General features: G+C 40.2%; 1 protein-coding gene across 3 annotated transcripts in view; it reads right to left on the reverse strand.

Annotated features, from left to right (window-relative positions):
- Positions 1 to 13463: 13463 nt before the first annotated feature.
- Positions 13464 to 17308, reverse strand: part of ptrh1 (peptidyl-tRNA hydrolase 1 homolog) — an 8244-nt gene continuing 4399 nt past the window's right edge. The window contains exon 6 of one of the 3 annotated variants that reach the window (XM_042214242.1): positions 13464 to 15927. In XM_042214242.1, coding sequence (XP_042070176.1) covers positions 15649 to 15927 — 279 coding nt within the window. In that variant the 3' untranslated portion in view covers positions 13464 to 15648. The remainder of the gene's footprint in view (positions 15928 to 17308) is intronic. The other 2 variants (XM_005947643.3, XM_005947641.3) reach the window with 2 other exon arrangements.

Raw genomic sequence — 17308 nt, forward strand, 5'->3', positions numbered from 1 at the left:
AATTATTTGAATTGACTATTTATTTACTTTTTAAACCTCATATTGTATCCAGTCTAAATATCATAATCCAATCAAAGGGTTTCACATAGTTTAACACATAGTTTAAAATACTTTAACATTTTATAGACATTGTTTGCTTAAAAATAACAGTTAAATACTGTTTTATTGTTTTTTTCCCCACTTTTAAAAAACCATACATGTGCTTTTTAAAAAATATTTTTCTCAAATTCTGAAACCTTTAATCCGAGATGTGTCAGATTTATTTTTCTTCTTCAAAATGTATAAATAAATCTATTCGCTGAAAAGAAGGAAAATCATGTAACTTGGAGAAAAGAAAGATTGCTTCAAGTTATTTCATTCAGAAAACAATCTACACTTTACAGTCTTGTTACATTTTTATTCATGTGAACACAGAGTAATCTAGAACTAATCACTTCTTTGTAGGAAAGGACAATTATATTTCGAGACAGCGGGGTGCTATGACTTTTCTTTTTCTTCCAAAATTGCTAATAGTCTAAATCACAGGTGCAAAATCCTTGGAGCTTCCTTCTAATTCTCAACAGTGCAAAAATACTATAACCCAGTCAGTTTATCCTCTAACCAGGAGTGTCTAGCATACAGCTGGAAGCATTGTTTTGGAGGTTTTTTAGAATGGATCGCAGCGATTTTACTTGATTTGTATATGGACCAAAATGATTTTGACACCTCTGTTGTTTAATGGTTCCCAAATGGTGTGCTGAGGTACATTGGTATGCTGCGAGGCACGGCCAGGTGTGCCTTCTGATTTTTCTGTGTCAAACATTATTATTAGAGCAGTATACCCACTCACACCTCCTGAGAAAATCCTTAACACTTCTGTTAAAAGGAGCCTCAGTCTTTCTGTACAGTTGCCAGATGCCAGATTAAAGACTGTGATTGACAGCAGGGAGGCTGTTATGAAAAACGGACCACTTTCTTGTGGGTTAAGATGCTAAGATTTTCATTGGTAGTGACCACGATGGACAGGATTAGAAATGAGTTCATCACAGGAACAGCTCAGGTTGGGCAGTTTTATAAAGTTAGAGAGGCAAGGCTGAGATGGAGTGGACAGGTGCAGAGGAGGGATAGTGGATGTACCGGATAAAAGATGTTTAAGATGGAGCTGCCAGGAAGACCACAGAGAAGATTCGCGGTTGTAATGAAGTTGGTGTGACAGGAGGATGCTGGGATAGGGTAAGATCCCAAATCAGGGAAAGAAGGAAAATAATCATTTCAACTGAACAATTAAACAACTTCTGGAAGTTATACTCCAACCAGCATCTTTACTGTTAACAAATTTACCCATAAATCTTCACCCAGATTCTTTGACTCTTTCCAACTGCTAACCAGACACAATCAGTTAGTGATGATTCAGAGTAATTAAATCAGGGAATTAAAGAGTTCTAATAACATTGTCTTTAAATATTAGTGCTTTGAAAGCAAGACGACATCCAAAGCCTAAAATAGAGCCAACGCAAAGTGCTGAACATGAATGAAAGGAATTCCTTGACTGATTTATTGAGAAAGCACCGCGACCTGAGGTCAGTTCGGCCTTTCCTCCATGAAGGCTTTTTTTTTTAAAGCTGTCTTTTTTTATTTGTGGCACTTTAGCCAAACTCTGCATGACTGCATTTATTGCAACCGCACAGGCGTCATCGCAGTGATGCATTGCTGTGTTGATAGTTGAAGGACTTTTCTTTCTATTCACTGTTTAAAAAACCCCCCAAAAAACCTCCCACCCTCTTTACGATATTGATTAAAACACCTCTACTCCTCGTTACAGGAACAGTCGACCACAAAGACATGTGAAATTGCTGCTACATAAAAAAAGCATGTCCTCCACTGGCCAAGCAGTAAATGTTGCTTAAAATAAACAAAGCAGATGATTGGCTGGAAGGAGGCGGTGATGTCAGAGCGCCCCTGCTGAACTGCAGCTGTGTGTCTGCACTGGGATTGAACAGTGGTGCAGTGTGGGGTTAGAGAAGGTGGTGGTGGTGGGGGGTGGTATGGTAGTGATGGCAGCCCGGTCGCAGACGGGTGAAGACGTCCCAGGCGTTGCTGGCTGGCGATGAAATGGTAGAGCAAATGGAGGCGCAAAGAAAAGGATGTAAGGATGAAAAGGGTGTAAGTTCACATAGGCAGCACGCACTTTAGTGTTTCGTGTGCGTGAGTCGTAAAGGTAGCCACTTTTTTTAGATCCGTTGTTTTAAGGGCCAAAACATGGCCGCCAGTTTTCCCTGCAAAGCGCCAGCGGCGGTGATATTTTCACTGCTGCCGCTGATGATGGCGTTTGGGTGGGTGTGCGTTGCTGGGAATGAGAAGGGGAGGGGATCATATCATATGGACATCTGCAGTCCCTCTGACACCTCCAACCAAAAGCATTAACCCCTTTCAGCCTCACCAGCACTCAGCGGGGGCGACCCGCTTATTGTACCTGTCCACAACCGCCTCTGCAGACGAAGGGGCTCACCCACACACTCACAGATGTACCTACGAACGGCCTCCTCGCGTCTACTGAAAAGACGTCATGTCTCCGTGGAGTCACAGGAGGTCATTTCCGTGGCGTTCCTGTAGGCGCCTGTGAGATGCTGGTTCTGCTGCCTGAGTGTGTGTGTGTGTGTGTGTGTGTGTGTGTGTGGTGTGTGTGTGTGGGTGTGTGTGTGTGTGTGTGTGATGGGAATAAGGGAGGGAGGGATGCTGGGAAGGAGGTCGTGATGTGACGTCACCTCTGTGATGCTCCCACACCCCCTCCTTTTCTTCTTCCTCCTCCTCCGCCCACATCCGGTCCCCTCCCTTCATCTCTATCTCCGTCCTCAGTGCTTTATACTCTGCGGCGTTAAATGTGTGTGTGCGCGTGTGTGTCCCGACGATGACACAACCTGGGTCATGTGACTGTGGAAGTGATGGTGTTCTTGGGAACAGAAGGAGGTGGCATGTGAAGGAGGAAGTGAGTGACCCAGAGCAGAACGCAAGCGAGACGAATGCCGTCCGGCGGTGACCAACATGGAGGCCGAAACCGGAAGAGAAAGCATTTTCAAAGGTTTTAAAGCTGCGTCAGCACCTGAAATCATATTTATATTCAATTAATCCGGAGAATATGTGTGATGAGACAAAGACATGAAGACGGACATGAACTCGTCCTTTTGTTCTGAGATGCAGGCCAAAGATGTCTGCCTGAAACAGTGAAGCGGCAGCTCACAAAGGAGCTTTTTCAAACCTATATGTCCAAATGCTCATTTTTTTCCCTATAGTTTGTGATTTCAAGCATTCTCACAAAGATTTCAAGTTACACCAAACAATCCCGAGTTTCACCATCGAGCTTTCAGGACCCCAGAGTTAGTGGAAACACATCAGCGATCAGTCCATACCTCATCAGCAGATGCCATGGAGGTTAAATGGCTCTAATGATCCCTCTAATCATTACACTGCTCTCCTAATTGTTTCCTCAAGATATCTTTGTCATCAATATTACTGCCGATACTGATCAATCCCTCGTTGAGCTGCACTCAGCTGCAAGTGCGCTTGAAGTTACCCTCAATGCCACAACGAGTGAAGCTTCAGCTACATCAGCACTTCAGCTGCAAATGTTTTTGCGACTTTGTAGAATTTCTTCAAATGATGGGAAATAAACTGAGCGTTTGGTTCTATGCTTGAATGCTCTTCAAAGCTGAATGACTATATAACATTCCCACTAGAAATGTTATCATTTATAATTTTATATTTTCAAAAATTATTCCTTGGAATAATTTTTTAAAAAGCTGAAAATGAAACCAAATGTAATAATCCAGCAAATTTAAACCAATTAGTCAGAAGCCCAGAAATCCCTGCCAATGTTACACAGTTATTAGTTTTTTTTGTTTTAGGGCTCTTGCTTTAAAATTTTGCAATTTTCTAGTAGATTACTGGATGATTTTTATCTCCTCGGGCATCTAAAAGAAATGAAAACGAGCACAGATGAGGGGTTGCAAAAAGAGAACTGGTTTTATGTAGAGTTTTACAGAAAAGTGGAAGAACCAGACATTTTTTGATTAACCAGTCTGAGTCTGTACATCAAGAAACAAAATCAGAAAACAGAGATTTCTGATTTTTACTTTTAACCTCATAATTCCAAATTCAAAACTGATACCAGCTACAAGAACTTTTCCTGAATAAAACACTCTTTGGTTTTAAAGGAAAATCTAGTGTTTTATCCAAATTATGGCTAATTTTGTTACCTGAAACTCAAATTTAAAGCATTCCTGATCTTAAGATGTTGTTTGGATATCAGAGGGTCTCCTGTCTGATCCACTCATTATGGGGCATTCAGTGACACTCAGCAGACAAACATTGTGGTTTTCTTTCTTTCTTTCTTTTGTCTCCCCAACTTGGGTGGTGGTGCATTTACCACACACACACACACACACACACACACACACACACACACACACACACACACACACACACACACACACACACACACACACACACCTCCCTGAGTTTTTAATCCTGTGAGCTCCATCCCAGAGCAGCTCGGCTCCTCGGGCAACACGCTGAGAGCGGATTACAGCAGCAAATTAGTCTGAGGACACCCAACGCATCCGAGCTGAGGTGATGCTGTGGTGTGAAAATCAAACAGACCCCTGTCCCAAACCCAAAGGAGGCCAAAGTTAAACTGAGCGTTTGGTTTACCCTGCTGCTGACAGCTTTTCAGATTCCTGTGGTGCCACAGTTTTCACACGATTTTAACTGAAAAAATACAATTAAAAATCTTCCGTGGGTTGTTTCAGATAGAAAAATCTCACTGTGGGAACAATTCTATTAAAAAAAAATATTGATATGAATTGCAATTGTATTTTTTAATGGATTTATTTAGTTTGTCTTACATCTAATGAACTTAAGAACCAAAATTTTCCCAAACTTGGCCGTTTATTTCTTTTTTTCTTTTCTTTTCTTTGCCAAAATCCAAACTTCTCATGAAAAAGAAAATAAACTGGGACTCCAAAACCAAGCACCTAAAGAAACTGAACATGGTGGGCCTTTTGGATCAAAAGAAAATTTCATTTCATTCATTCCTTTTCCAACTTTTTAACATGATAAACTTTAACTTATGCTCTGATAAATTAAATATAATTTTTTAAAAAAAAGTGATGCACGTGGAGGGAAATAAACACAAAAACATGAAGAAAAGAAGAAAAATGGAACAAAAAAAAAAATCGGATTCTTCCAATGATCATTAATTCTTTATTATTCATTAACAGTAGAATGAGTACAAACGAATTCCTCTTTATTGGCTTGTAATGGCGTCCTTTATCAAAAGGATAAAGGGTTTGGAAAAGGTCACGGTTTGTTAAACAAAATTAAAATGATACATTCCTGAAGAATTATGCAAATTATAATCCCCAAAACGCCAACAAAAGGCGGTAACAAAAGCTCACCAATGGAGCGACAATAAACCTTCCCAGCGAGGTTTTCAGCAGGAAAAGTGCGAATAAAGAGAGAAGCTGTGGAGCTGGGCCTGCCGGAGAAATATTAGTTTCACTCCAACAACTTAGAAAAAACGTCTCAGCTTGTAAAATACTTAATTATCAGTCTTTATTTATTTATTTACTTATTTTGCTTGGCCTCCTCCTTCTCTTCCAACTCCTGCAGGCCCGTAATGAAACGAAATCTGGAGGGGAGGGAAAGCGAGTGTTTAAATGTTTTCTGATTCGCTAAAATGAATCAAAAATGAGGAGAAATGAAAGTTTAAGATGTCAGGAAAAAAACTACAGTGGTCCTCTGATAGAAATCCCTCAGCACACATCAAAATGGAAACAAACGCGTTAAACGTGATCATGCTTTTAAAAGAAAAACCAAACGAGGAACATGCAGAGGAGGGAAAAACAGACTTTATCCTGGTGAAGGAGGAGCAGGAGGTGCAGGAGCGTCCAGCAACAGATGTCCAGGCACAATTCTCGGGTTGGATTTGAAATTTCACAAGAATTGCGTTTGGACAATCAGCAGCTAGAGCTCAAAATAAGACAAATAAATGAACCAGAAAAAGGAAAAGGAGCCAAACTGAGACGCTCGTGAGGGAGAGAGAGGCTTTAAAGGAGGGGGTTCAGGTGTTTACAAGTGACTCTCCTTCATCACGATTCAATCTGAGCTCAAAGTGAGGTCAACAGCAACGCCACATAAAGCCACATTATCCAATTACAGCCGTTAATTAGCCACTCTCCAAAATATAATCTCCCAAAACAGCAGCTGATGGAGCGGGAAAAAGGAAATCTCCCTCCATTCACAAACACCAAACCCAGACACGAACTCATCTGCTGACCAAAGGAGGAATCCGGGAATCAAAGCAGTTTTGAGCCCAAAAAAAAAAAAACCTCCTCTCCGCCATATCTGCACCTGTTAAGACGCATCTCTCCTCTATCCTCCCATCCTTCCTTTCCCCTTGTCGCCCCCCCCTCATTACCCCCCGAAAAAGAAAAAAAAAAAGCTAAAAGAAAAGAAAAGATGAAACTACCATCTACCTCTTTTTCACCTCTTTTCCCCTGAAAAGAAAAAGGACAAATGACACGCAGGTTGCATGATGCACCTGCTCCTCCGCGTGTAGTTCCAGGAGAGCGAATTGGAAGCAGCAGGCTACTCCAGCAGCACGGAGAGAAAAAGAGAGAAAAAGATGCTGGAAATGGAAGCAAAGAGACGGACAGCGAAGCTGGACGCTCCCCCGGATGGTCGCATGGAGAGACGGCGTGCGAGTGGACAGCATACCGCTACCATCAACAGCACCGCAGCTGCTGACTCCCGACTCCTTCTGTCGCTGCTGCTCTCCTCCTCCTCTTCATCCTCCTCATTCTCTCCTACTGGCCGATTTGGTGGGCTTTTTCTGGGGCTCCTCCAACAATGAGCCCCCGTGCGTCCGTGTCACCGAGAGAGAGCTCCGGAGTGGGGCCGCTCCGCTCTTGGTACAGAGATTTGAATAAACACATACACACGCACCGCGGGGGTGATGATAAATGCCCATTGTGCCCCGAGGAGGAGAAGAAGAAGAAGAAGTAATGAATCTGCACTGAGAGAGAGAGAGAGAGAGAGAGAGAGAGAGAGAGAGAGAGAGAGAGAGAGAGCAGCTGCCAATGAAGGAGCAAACCTCTTAAAGAAACAACGGTCTCATTTTCCCCCTTTCTCTCTCTTTTTCAGCTTTTTCTTCTTTCCTAATTACAATCAAAACACTGTTAACCCTCCTACACAAACACTGCACTGTAACTCTCTCTCTGTGTCACACACACGCACGCACATACACACACACACACACACTGTGTGTGCATGACGTTTTCCTTTTTGCTAAGATAGTTGGAGCTTGCAGAGACTTCCCTCGCTGATGATGTGATGGTGGGAAAACAACAACAATAACAACAACAAACAAAGAGGGGGACATAAAATCACAGTGACCTCAAGCAAAGAGATTTTTTTTTAAGGAAACTTGTGCATCATAAACAGCCAGTGTTTTTTTTTTTACCCGTAAAATGCTCCCTATTTTAAAGAAAAGGTCTTTATTCATTCTTTATTATATTCTTTATTTCTGTCCTGAAGCAGATCAAATTTGTTCGTTGAGCTTGAAAGTTAGAAACAACATTTAAAGAAGAAATGCTGCTGGTTCCAATCACAGGAGCCTGTGAAAGTGAGTCTTAATTAAAATATATAATTAAAAATATAGAGAAACTTTCGTTGGTTGTAATAATTACATTTTTGAATATGTCTGTTATGTATGTGCTTGGAAAATATTTTAATTAAGAAAGAAATCATGTAAATTATAAAACTGTACATTTATAAGCATGTAAATTCTAGATTCTAGCTGTTCATTAATTTAACTAGGAGCATGAAAGAAACCACGATCAGCAAGCAGTTATAGAATTTCCCACCTTATCTCAGTAATCATGCTAAGCTAAAAGCTAATGAAATTCTCTTCTGGGTCTCTCCATCTGACTGGGAAGATGGAGCTTTGTACAAGACAAATTAAAATTAATTCATTAGTAAATAAAGATTAAAGAAGGATTTAAAGACTTACATTTTGTGAATTAGGTGGTCAACAACCTGTAAAAATGCAAAAAAATGCGTCTTTTTTCCTATCACCTGACAGAACAGATGTTGTAATATGAGCTGTGGATCATGAAAACTAAACTTTCCTACAGTTTTTCTATGTTTGCCTACAAAAAACAAAACAAAACAAATAAAAAAACAAGTAAAAGCTTTTTTGACCTTGTAAGTCAACATAAGCATAAAAATCTATTCCTGCTAATGAATCATAATTTTTTTAAGTCAAATAATAAACACACTTTGAGCCATGTTTGTGTTGCAGACCTAACACCTTAAAAAAAATTGATTGACGCAAATTAATATTTTGTGGTTAAGCTTTTGGTTAATCCATAAAGAACTCTCTTCAATTTATCATCAGATTATTAAGAAAACATAAACAGAGGTTTTTGTTAAATTTTATCCTTAATCCAACTTATAGTAAAGTATATAGAAATAAACTTACCATATTAAAGTTAAAGAGAAATGTAAAATTTAATTTAAAAAAAAAAAAATTTTAAATGACCTTTGTTTAGATTTTGAAAATAATAATTAATAACAATGTAAACTTTCCTGTTTTGATCACTGTTAACCAAGGAACACTTTTCCTCATATATCTACTGATATAAGTGTGCAATTACTTTATTGTCAGCATATTCACAATTTATGGTAGTAAAACTCACAGACAAATCACAAACTCTCAGTTTGATAGCTATTTTAAATGATAAAAATCACATTACCAAGAGAGCTTGTTTGCACTACCAGAAAATGAAAAAAAAATCTCAAAAGTTTTTTGAGGTCAAACAGTTTACTCACTAACATCTGGGACAATAGCTCAAAATTGAGGAAATAACTTGAAATTTTGATCCAATTTTTTTTTCCAGTGGCAGAAACAACCCTTTTTGTTTCCTCTAATATAACTCCTTATGTTTTACCATTTTAATTGCTATAATTTTGTACACAAACAAGAAGAAGAAAAATTAAATACCAAAGAGGCTTGACAAGGTTAGTGAAATGCGCTGGCTGACATATAACGATATAGCTAGAGTACTAAGGTTAGGCTAATTAAACACATTAGTATGGGGAAAATGTGAGGGTTGAATTGTTCCCTCAGTTCATAAAAGAGATGAATGTATCAAACATCAGCAAAGAAAACGTCTAAAAGAAGTCCATCCACAACATGAGGTTGATCATTACAATGTTTCTACATGGTTTAGATTATGTGTTATGAAAATCTCCCGAAACTAAGCTTAATGTCCACTCTTAAATCTTAGTTGGCCCAAGACTCAGCTTTCAATGACTGATATAGCACGTTAAAAAGATGAGAACTTCAATGAGCGCAGGGTTGATACATGATCACTTAATCCTTACCTTCAGATGTATTTATACATTGTTTCCATGGTGAATGTTTAAATTAAACATGGCCAAAGTTTCAAACGATGAAGTCAGTCAACCATTAATCTTATAAACAAAGCTCAGGTTTCAGACGGTTCTAACAGGCTGAATTTCTGAGCCTTTTTTTTTCAACACTTGGATCTGTATGATGTCATTAAAAGAGACATCCCTAATATGGTCATCTGAAGCAGGGAAGCCCCACCCACCTGCTATTCAAACTTTCTCTTTATGAGGGGCAACCAGTCAGATTAAAGTTGTCTCACAGGGAGGGGGGAGGGAGGTAAAAGAGCTCGTTTTAGACAGACTATTAACTGAGGGGCTGCTCCAGAGCCCAACCGAACATAGATAGAGGTCTGGATCACTCAAGCACTTTTGTATAATGCAAGATTAAATATATCGAAGCTGGAAATTAGCAGAAGAGGCACCCTTTCCTATACTGAAACCTTGAGGGCCATCTAAGAGAAACCTCTTATATCTGGTTTAACAGTAATAATATTATTATTACTGTTATTTTATTTGAAAAATGACAGTGTAAATACTTGTTTCAGCTGTCTCTATTATGCCATGATGTCTTTTAAAGAAAAAGAAAGATATTCTGGCAAAAATTATGTGCAAAGCTGTGTATTTTACACATTTACCAAAATATTTCTATAGTTCTAAAATATCTGAATGTGGCAACTACAGTATTTTAAGGATTTTGGAAACAATATGATTATAAATTGTATTTTACTTTGAAAGTGTTACTACCTACTGGACTACAAACAAAAATCACTTGGTGCAGAATTATACAAAATGAGAGAAATGCTTAGAAATGTACGGCTGTGTGTGAAATCCAAAGTATATCTAAATATTGGCATCGGTCATGGTTGACATTTGGTTTTTCATGGTGGTCTGAAAGCTTGAAATAAATCCTACATTGTGGAGTCAACATTCTTTTTATTCTACGGTTGCACTCCTTGAGCACTGCTCTAAATAAACCCATCAGCTTAAAGCCAAATGTAAACAGTTAGACAAGGGGTTAAAGGATAAATTACCCAGCAGGCTTTGCCTTCAGGGAGATGGCAAATGTTTCCATCCCTTCTCATCAGACATGCCAGTGGTTTCCCTCTGCCCTGCTCTGCTCTATACGGTGAGTTAACATTTCCGTTGCTGGGAACATCTTTGCACGTTGGATGCTCATTTGCCTCTTAAAGGGCCCCGCTGCTGCCTTTTCATGGGCCTGTAAGAATAATTTAGTGCGGGAGGCCTGAGATCACTGGAGATTATGGCTATGAAAGGAGAAAAGGACGCGTTATTAATGCTTGCTCATCGGAAAGAGGCGAATGAGAAAGGGGTCCCCAATGGGCCTGGATTCACTGTAACACGGTGAACTGCCATGGGAAACCAGGATGGCTTCAGTCTATTCTGTGATGATGGAAGAAAAAAAAAAAGAAACTGTAGTGATACTGAAGGACCTCAGATGCAGCACATGTCCCTGCTGTAACATTACAGTAATAAACGAAGAGATAAAACACACTAAGGTCGCTGTTAGCTTACTATTTAGCACCACAGTGAGTCCCTTAGGATATATAAAGGATATATTTAGGAAATCATGAAGGTATTCTCAGCCATACTATCATCATAACTCAGTACAGCATTGTAAGAATATAATTTTAAATAGGTCAACAAAATTTCAGCTGTAAAAAAAAAAAAATATTGGCACCAGTCAGAAAAACAACAACAAAAATAGAATTCTTAGGTTTACAAGCCTCACCTTTACTTTTACTGCAGTGGGAAATCTGTGCCGTAGCTACATAGGTGCAAACTCCTCTGAAACCCTACATCGCAACTTAAGGAGTAACGGCTTAATTATACTTTGGGAAATCTACGCTGTAACTTATGACGTAACCGGAAACAGCTCTAAACCCTACCTTAACCTTAAATGTAACTTGATGTGCACCTCCCGAGAAATTTAACTACACGTCGGGTCCACCCAGCCCATTACAACGTGAATGGCGTAAAATGTTGTTGTGTACGGTTAAGAGGGGTTTCTGGTTACGTTGTAAGTTAGGATGTAGATTTTCCACGGAAGTCAAAATCAAGCTTCAGCTTATTCAGCTTATTTTGTATGCAGTGCTAGCTGATAGAAAGTAAAATGCTGGGACTTTTTTTCTCCTGGGTCCCGGTCATTTCTGGGGGAGGGTCTGAGGGGGGGCAAATATATTTGTACATATTTTGTACACAAAACTGCCGCCAAAAAGTAGCACAGAAAAAGTGCACAGGAACAATCAGGCCAGTCACAGTATTGTGGACTGCACTGACTTGATGTAATTGCATTTCTGGAACAGGATTTATCTTCCAAAGATGCACAATTAGGATTTTGGAGGACTTCACAGGAGCGCGTTTGCCACAACTGCACATATTGTACCACCACAGCATAAATTCCAACAATGACGTTGGCCACTTATGTAGTTTACATTATAGGCTGTCCAAAGACTCATGAAGTCTTCGGACAGCTTTGTCTCGTTTCACCATGAAACCTTTTTCTCCAGAAGGCATTTGGCTTGCAGAAAATTTCAGTCAAGCTTGAACATGTCAGTCATTGAGCAGAAGCTTCTTTCTCTGCCAGCACCCTGGTGTTCCAGCACTTTCAATTCATGGCAGGCTTGAGTCTTGGTGGCTTCTGGGTTTGTTCTTGAACATCCTAATCAATTATCTTATGGACTGCACTGGTGACAGTTTGGGTGTTGTTCCAGACGCTGGCAAAGGGGCGACATATTAGAATAACTTGTACTTAGGTAAAATTGTGCAGCTCTACTATTCTTGGACTTTCCCACTGCTTTGAACAATGATCAATCCGATGAGTTCAGAAAGAAAAACTACCAGCTATAGTCAATCATGATTACTAAAGAGAAGTTAGGTTAGGCCTTGTCAACTTAGAAGAAGCTTTAGCCCCACTTATTAAAAGATTTAAGTGAGTGTATGTATTTGAGCCTTTATGTATACTTTTGACCTTCTGTGTATTAGAGAAAATCCAAAATAAATTCAAACTTGTGTCATTAAAGAGGCATCTCTCTCTCTCTCTCTCTGGATAATAGTTATTGTAGCTTTGTTTGTATAGCATGACAACATTTACAGAGTCAAAGTACATATTTAAAGTATGGAAGTACGTGATCATTGACACTGTATGTACGTTATGAACCTCTAAGCTGAGTCAGAGCTAAGACATTAGTTTAGTGGTTTTAGATTTAACTTGAAAAACCCAAGAATACTCTGAGAATAGTTCTTGATTTTGTTTATCCCACTGAAAAAACATCCTCAAATTCAATAAGCTGCTGTCCCCACATTTCTGCCTAATCAAAACTGTTCATCAAAGACTTGTTGTGCTTTTCCAGGGAAGTCCCATTCCCAAAGGTTCAGATAACCATATTATGAGGTCACTGCATGTAAAGATAATCCCTGTTATCCCAAAAGTTCATGCTTCAGACACTTAGTTTCAAGGAGTTTTTTCCTACATTTGGATCAGTATGATGTCATAAAGACAGGAAGCCCCACCTACCTGCTTTTCAAACCTCCTGAAACCAATCAGAAGGAAGCTAGTTTAAAGGCAGGATCACCTTAAAGAAAGAAGACCCCCAACAGCTTATTTCACATTAGGGATAAACTGAGGGGCTGCAGCACTTCCCAATGTGAGATGAATAAGGATTATTTTGAACTCTGAATTGCCCTGAGCTGCCCTGGTAGAGTCAGGTATAAAAACATGGAGCTAGAAATGTGCGAAATAATCCATGAAAGTCTTTGGTCAAGCTTTGGGAAAAGTCGGGAGTAGGGTTCACCAAGTGAGGACCAACTTTTATTCAAGTGTGGAAAATGATGTTCTAAAGGGCCAAATATAAAGTATCATTGATAAAATATATACATACCATTAACATAGATCTGCTTAATAAGCTAAATTATCTAAATTCCCACTGCCAGCGGAGTCCGAGGGCTCGTTTTGTGCTACTTCAGAGTTAGAGGGAAGACCCCCCACTGGGCTGCTATTCCAGGGAATAGAGCGCAGGGGGAGGGTTTGAAGGCTGTTCTTGAATAAATTTTGTTTTTTTCTCTAAAGGTTGGGTGTTCAGCCTGCTTTTGACCTTTGACCCACACAGAAGAAAAGTTACTGAAGCTGCTGGTAAGGCCTCATAAAGCTGACCAGAGAGGAAGGGCTGGGAAAGTGGCCTGATGGAGGCAAAAGGTGGCTCAACACAGCAGAGAAAGATGGGGGGTTTAGGAGGGCGAAGGGTGTTCGTGTGTGTGTGTGGTGGGGGGTGTCATAGAAGTTTCCTTTGAGCTCCCCCCTTTCTCTCCCTCATGTCCACAAGTGTGTCCCTACAGCTATTGTACGTCTGAGCTACAGCAGGACAGAAGGCCTCAAAAATCTGGGTCTAAACAATGTTTGCCCCCTTTTGTTTCTCGCCTGCCTTTCTTCTTCTGCCCTCCATCGCAATCTACTGGCCTCCTTTGTATTGATTTCCCTCATTCAGCGGCTCGTCAGCCTCTTTCCGCTGTTTTCTGCCCTTTTTTTGTACGCCACCTCCCCCGCCGAACCCTCCATTCCTCCACTAACCTTCCTCTGGCATTCTCAGCAGTGTGAGAATGCAGCGCACCTCTTGACGGGATGCAACTCATTAAAGACACATAATTGATGAAGAGGCGCAATTAGTGGGACAATCGGAAGAGGAAATCAATATGTTTTTGGCCAAAAGAGCCACAACAGGGAGGACGAGCTGGAGAGGAGAACCGTATGTCGGGGGCAGAGTCACACGTGGACTCTCAGATACAAAAAAAAGAGAAGATGAGCTTAAACAAGTCTTTGTTTTAGAGCGGTTCAGCTCCTTCTACTGACATTGCTCACGAATAAAAAACACCCAGGAAGCCTCTAACTTAAAGAACATGATCATCAAATAAAGAACAAAAAAATCAATAACACACGACTGAAGGCTCAGAGACTTTGACCTTTGACCGACTGCAAGAAGAAAGTGCAAATGCAGAGTGCAAAGTATAATAAACTGTTGTTAGCATCCCATCACATATTAAGAAGAGTATTTCATATATTGTATGCGTCGCTTGTGGGAGGTAAATTGAATATTTTTAGATATGTCAGTGTGTCTGCAACTATGAGTGAACTGCTGTGGATCAGAGTGAGTGCGGTAGGATTAGGGTGGTCATTTGGCCCTTCACTTAGTTTAGCTCAAAATTGTTTTCTATTACCAGCATAGTGACCGCCTGCTCCACTCTGTGTGTAGAACTCATACAGATACACGCATGTTAGTTTGGCTATCTTTGTGAGGACATATTCATATTATAAATATTTTTTGGCACGCTTTGGGCCCCTTATTACCAGCTGAGGATTACTTTAATGCCACAGCCCACCTATTGTTGTTGACCACGTCCATCACTTTATGATTAGAGGGGCCTCTTCCAGCAGGAAAACACACCATGAAGCTCAAATCGTCTCAAACTTCTTGAACATATCATGGCTTTACTGTACTTTAACAGCTTCAACAGATCTCAGATCTCAATCCAATAGAGCACCTTTGAGATGCACATCATGGATGTGCAGTCAACAAATCTGCAGCATCTGTGTGATGCTATCGTGTCAACATGGACCAAAATCTCTGAGGACTGTTTCCAGCAGCTTGTTAAATCTGTGCCAGGTAGAATTAAGGCAGCTCTGAAGGCAAAAGGGAGTCCAGACCTGTATGAGCACGGTGAAGCTCATGAAGTGGTCAATGAGTTCATTAGAATTAGTCGGTCAGGGCAGGTATTATTAGTATTAGTATAGTAGTACTGGTGTCAGAGAGTCTATAGTTTGCAGATTTTAAATGTTTTTAATGTAAATAAATGCTCAACTGCTCTTAATGTGCATGAAAATCAGATAATCAAATTTATTTCGTTTAATAACGATTTATTTTCATATCTCACAGACAGACTGTCCTCTGCCACAGACTGAGCCAAGCTTCTGGCTTCACTTCCAGCTTTTCAGCAAAGTGAATAAAAAAAACTGGTTCATCGTGTAGGGAACAAACCTGAAGACAACAAGATTTCTCGGTTCTCCTCTTGTTCTCTGAGACTTTTCATGTAACAACATCACCTTTAAGTGAATAAATAAAGATAAAGTGGTTCATGTTTTCTCTTTGAGGCAGTTCTATGTGTGATAACAGAGTTCAGGTTTCAGCTTCAGCTCTGAGCTGCTGCAGAGTCCTCAGCTTGTGAGCCTGAGCGGGCCCTCTCGTTTCTCTTCTGTGCAGCTTGTCTGCCCCCTGCTGGTGAGGAGGGGAGCGGGGAGTCCTGTTGTGAGTCCTGCTGGGAAAGCTGGGAAAGGAGGAGGTCCACACTCTGGACCAAAACAGAATCCAGGAGTTTCTGTTCCTCTGTGGTGAATCTGCCCAGAACATGACGGTCCACAGACGTTTTCCCTGTCGGCCGGCCAATCCCGATCCGAAGTCTAGGCATCACCTGCAGGAGACAAAAGATCCTGGTGTTAAACAATGTACATGTTTTTAAGCTGTAAACACATATCTTCATCTAATTGTTATTTGATACTATTTTAGATTTGGTTGAGTATATGTCCATGTTTTCAAAGTGCATTTGACTACAGTAAAATACTAAAGTCTCTACACCTCAATTTTTAAAACTTGAGAAATAGTTCTCCACCTTTCAGAAGGGTTTTCAAACTTTTTCTTAGGACACGGCCTATTTTTTTTACTTTTTCAGTCCAGTCCTTTTACCTGAGCAATATCTTTTCTTTTGCTGAGTGGCATGCCTAAATAATATCTACAGTAGATGATCTGCTCTAGATATCTGAAAGTCAGGTTCCCAAGAAACTGTGGGGAAAAAATCCAGAAAAGACCTGCAGCTGATCCATCTACTGTTTGAGGAAGCGTCATGATTCAAACTGTCATCAATATGTACAGAGGAGGTCGAGAAAGAGGTACAGCAGCGAGTGCTGTTAGGGATCATGTCAAAACGGAATAAGTCATGAACATAACGAAGTGCAAAATGTTACAATGCAATACCATCTGGAAAGCATCTGATTGGCAATGGCTTCATATTTAAGCATTAAATTATCCCAAACACATCTTGATGCATGCACCTGTCTCTTGATGCACTTATCCCAAACACACTGCCAGTGTAGTAAAAGCATACATGGATAGAAAAACACAGTGGAGCACTACCAGTCATGGACTGGCTTCATCAGAGCCTGGACCTCAACATTATTGAAGCAGTGTGGGATCATCTTAACAGAGATTGTAACAAAATGCAGAAACATCCAAAGAACCTGGAGAACTATTCCTGAAGACTATTTAAAGAAATGACAAGAAAGCTGCTCACAGAGTTCAGAATGTGTTGAATAAGAATGATGGTGGTCATACCAGCCTGCTAGAACTGAAAACTGCACTTCCATGTATGTTTGCATGTTTCAATAAATCGTTACATCTATTTCCCATTTTCCTAACAAAGTATAAACAAATGAGGGGCGGCTCAGGACTTTTGCATATGGATATTAAGTGACCGGCAAACTATGTTAACAGTTTCGTCTTGATGCATGCTCAATCATCCAGGAAAGTAAATCTCCAAAAGTTGATTCTGTTCATCTGGACGTAGCGTAGTGGGAGAAACGTTTCGTCACTCATCCAAGTGACTTCTTCAGTCTCAGCTAACTGACCTCCCAGCCCATTGTTCCCTCAGTGGACTGGTTTCAGTCATTATGCAAATGTACTGTTTATACGTTTGGGGAAACCTGCAGTCAGCTGAGACTGAAGAAGTCACCTGGATGAGTGACGAAACGTTTCTCAGTATAAATCTGACATTAAAATAAAAAAAAAAAGAGCAGAAT

The sequence above is a fragment of the Haplochromis burtoni genome, unplaced genomic scaffold (assembly GCF_018398535.1).
Source record: "Haplochromis burtoni strain Fernald_Lab_line unplaced genomic scaffold, NCSU_Asbu1 Contig_537, whole genome shotgun sequence".
Lineage (NCBI taxonomy): Eukaryota > Metazoa > Chordata > Actinopteri > Cichliformes > Cichlidae > Haplochromis > Haplochromis burtoni.